Here is a 3,366-nt window from a genome sequence, read left to right on the forward strand (position 1 = left end):
TTTTTTGGTTGCAGCCATCATTGTTGTTTGGCGGGCCCGGGCTGGATTCAAACCCACCACCTTGGGTGTACGTGGCTGGTGCCTTAGCCATTTGAGCCATAGGCGCCAAGCCAAAAGTTTTTTTTTCTTAAACCATCAAGTGGAATTTTAAGTATAGTTTGTGTGTTAAGAAGGAAATGACCCTGCTTCTCCAGGTGACAGAATTTGGTTCATAGTGGTCATAAAGGAGACTTGTGTTAGGAGCCTGTTAAAGTAGTGGATCTCTTCAGAATTATCCTCTGATAAATAACTTCAACTACTTTCATTTTCCTGTATCAGTATTTGGGTTGGTACTTAGCTAATATAGATAATAAAATTTATACTTAATTGAACATTAGTAAGGGAAGTGTATTTTATATAGAAATTGAAAAATTAAATAGAGTTTCAGTGTATTTTAATCCTAACTTAAAAAAACTTCAGATATCCTCTTGAACCGCTCTCAGCAACTTTTCTCAAGTTGCACAGCCAAGTTTGCAGACGGACAGCAGTGCTCCGTGCCAGTGTTTGACATCACACACCAGACACCTCTGTGTGAAGAACATGCCAAAAAAATGGTGAGTTCTGCAGCAGGCCGTTAGGCTCTGGATAGTTATCCACCATAGAGAATACGCTGACTGAGTACAGACTGTGTATGTGAATCACTGAAACAAGTTTGTGAAATACTTTTTTATTGCCTTAAGACACCATTTTTGGCTGTTCACCTGGTTACTTTGGGGGGGCTGAGTTAGGAGGATTGCCTGAGGCTAGTTCAAGACCAGCCTAAGCAATATAGGAAGGCTTTGTCTCTTTAAAAATTAAAAACAAGGTCAGGTGCAGTGGCTCATACCTGTAATGCTAGCACTCTGGGAGGCCAACGCAGGTGGCCTTGAGGATACCTTGGCCTCAGGATACCTTGAGCTCACGAGTTCAAGACCAGCTTGGGCAAGAGTGAGACCCCATCTGTATTAATAATAAAAAAAACTGAAGCAGGAGGATCACTTGAGCCCAAGAGTTAGAGGTTGCTGTGAGCTATGATGACACCACAGCACTATTGCAAGGGAACAGCTTGAGACTGTCTCAAAAAAAACAAAAAAATTAAAAACATAACTGAAGTGGTAGCATGTACCTATAGTCGCAGCTACTTGGGAAGCTGAGGCAGGAGGATCGCTTGAGCCTGGGAGTTTGAGGCTGTAGTGAGCTATGATCATGCCACACTATACTCCAGACTGGGTGACAGAGTGAGACCTTGTCTTGACCAAAAGTAAGATACATTTTATTACCTTAAAATACACAATTTGTACACAGCAGATTTGTCCTTATTTCTCTAGGTTTTTGCTTTGATACTTAACAGTTCTGCAAATGTCTTGGATATTTGGTAATTAGTTCTATTGAATAGCTATACTTAATGTTAGCAACATTTTTTTTTTTCCTAAGTCAGAGTCTTACTCTGTGCCCTCGATAGAGAGCTATGGTGTCACAGCTCTCAACAACCTCAAACTCTTGGGTTCCAGTGATCCTCTTGCTTGAGCCTCCCAAACAGCTGGGACTATATAGGTGCCCACCATGACATATGGCTAGTTTTTCTATTTTTAGTAGAGACAGGTCTTGCTCTTGCTCTTACTCTTGCTCAGGGTGATCTCAAACTCCTGAGCTCAGGAGACTTACCCACCTCAACCTCCCAGAGTACTAGGATTATAGGCATGAGTTACCACATTCAGTATCATAAACCCTAATTAACTCAGAACAATGTTGAAGAGAGACAAGGTAGAATTACAGAAATACCTAAATTATGTAATCATTTAAAAATAAGTTTATTTTTATTATTTTCAGCCATCACTTATTACAAGATACTGTGCTAGGTATACTTACATACTAAAAAGTCAGGGAAGATACTTGGCTTCTGTAAGCATTTTACAATTTCAAAGGGTACATCAGAATTATTTTCCCAGTTTTATTTAAAAACATTTTAAATATGACATTTTTGTTAGCTTATTCAGGCTTTGTCATGACTAAAGAATAACTTCTAGTGCTTTTTGGATCACTTTTGTGGACCTTGATTGATGATTTCACAGACCCTTGATAATGTGGACTCTGCCGTTTTTTATTCATGGCTATCTTCCCAGTGTTTTACACAGAAATGCTCAATAAGTAGTTGTTGAATGAATTAATGGTTAGGCCCATGGCTAAATGAGTGGGGTTAAGATTCAGAGCTACACTTGGCCACTAGGATGCAGCAGCCATCAGTAGAAGAGGCTCAGGCTCCAGGAGGCCCAGGCTGACAGGCAGGACTTGGTAATGAACAGGTCTGAGATCATACAACAGATGGTAAATTAGTAAACGTATTGTTCTGACACAATGAGAAAGTTGGAAGTGAATTCCCACTAGGTAAATGAACAGCTGGCATTAGAAAAGCAAGGAAGAGGAGGATCTGGCTCTCTGGAGGAGCTAAGTGAGGGACTGCCTTGAGCAATGCCAGGCATTGACCATGGGTGGTTCTGTGTGCCATCATACCGAAAATGCCACAGAACCACTGGGCAGAAGCTCAGGAGTATCAGGCAGGAACCCCAAACCAGAACCAGGTGATCATTAGGAGTCCTACAGGTAGGACTTGTTAATTGTGAATGAGAGGTCTGTAACTTCTCCTGCCTGCGATCAATTCCAGTGCCAGCGGGAAAGAAAGCCTGGAACGGATACTGAGCATAGTGCTAGGTACTGGAAAGTGCGCATTGACTGTTTGTTAAGGTGAATAGTAGACATAACATAAGCAGACCTCAAGTGTCTAGTCAAAAAGAACTGCCGTCTGGGAAGCAGCCTCTTTCTTTATTTCATAAATTTGTATATATGTGTCTTAAGAGTCTATAATTATGTTGCATTCAAATATTTGAGTGGAATTAAACTTCTTTTAGATTCCTGAATTTATGCTTTAGTTTTATTTTCTTGTTTTGAATTTGTTTGATGCCAGTAATAGTTACTATGCATTTAGTTACTGTATAAGAGTTATTACAGGGTGGCACCTATGGCTCAATGAGTAGGATGCTGGCCCCATATACTGAAGGTGGCAGGTTCGAACCCAGCCCTGGCCAAACTGCAACAACAAAAAGAAATAGCTGGGCGTTGTGGCGGGCGCCTGTGTTCCCAGCTTACTTGGGAGGCTGAGGCAAGGGAATCGCCTAAGCCCAAGAGCTGGAGGTTGCTGTGAGCTGTGATGCTACAGCACTCTACTGAGGGTGACAAAGTAAGACTCTGTCTCTTAAAAAAAAAATAAAATAAAAAGTTATTATAGAATCAAATCAGAGGTGGCATCAGTTGCAAAACCCACTGTTTTGTGTATGTTTTATAGTGCTGCCA

The 3,366-nt window shown here is 41.0% G+C and overlaps 1 protein-coding gene across 1 annotated transcript in view; it reads left to right on the forward strand.

Moving 5' to 3' along the window:
* The window catches only part of INO80D (INO80 complex subunit D), a 43,790-nt gene that overhangs the window by 34,017 nt on the left and 6,407 nt on the right, over nt 1–3,366 (forward strand). Inside the window, exons 6-7 of the mRNA XM_023510375.1 lie at nt 319–325; nt 460–593. Coding sequence (XP_023366143.1) covers nt 319–325; nt 460–593 — 141 coding nt within the window. The remainder of the gene's footprint in view (nt 1–318; nt 326–459; nt 594–3,366) is intronic.

This window comes from Otolemur garnettii, unplaced genomic scaffold, assembly GCF_000181295.1.
Source record: "Otolemur garnettii isolate 467f Iridium unplaced genomic scaffold, OtoGar3 scaffold00013, whole genome shotgun sequence".
In the NCBI taxonomy this organism is placed as follows: domain Eukaryota; kingdom Metazoa; phylum Chordata; class Mammalia; order Primates; family Galagidae; genus Otolemur; species Otolemur garnettii.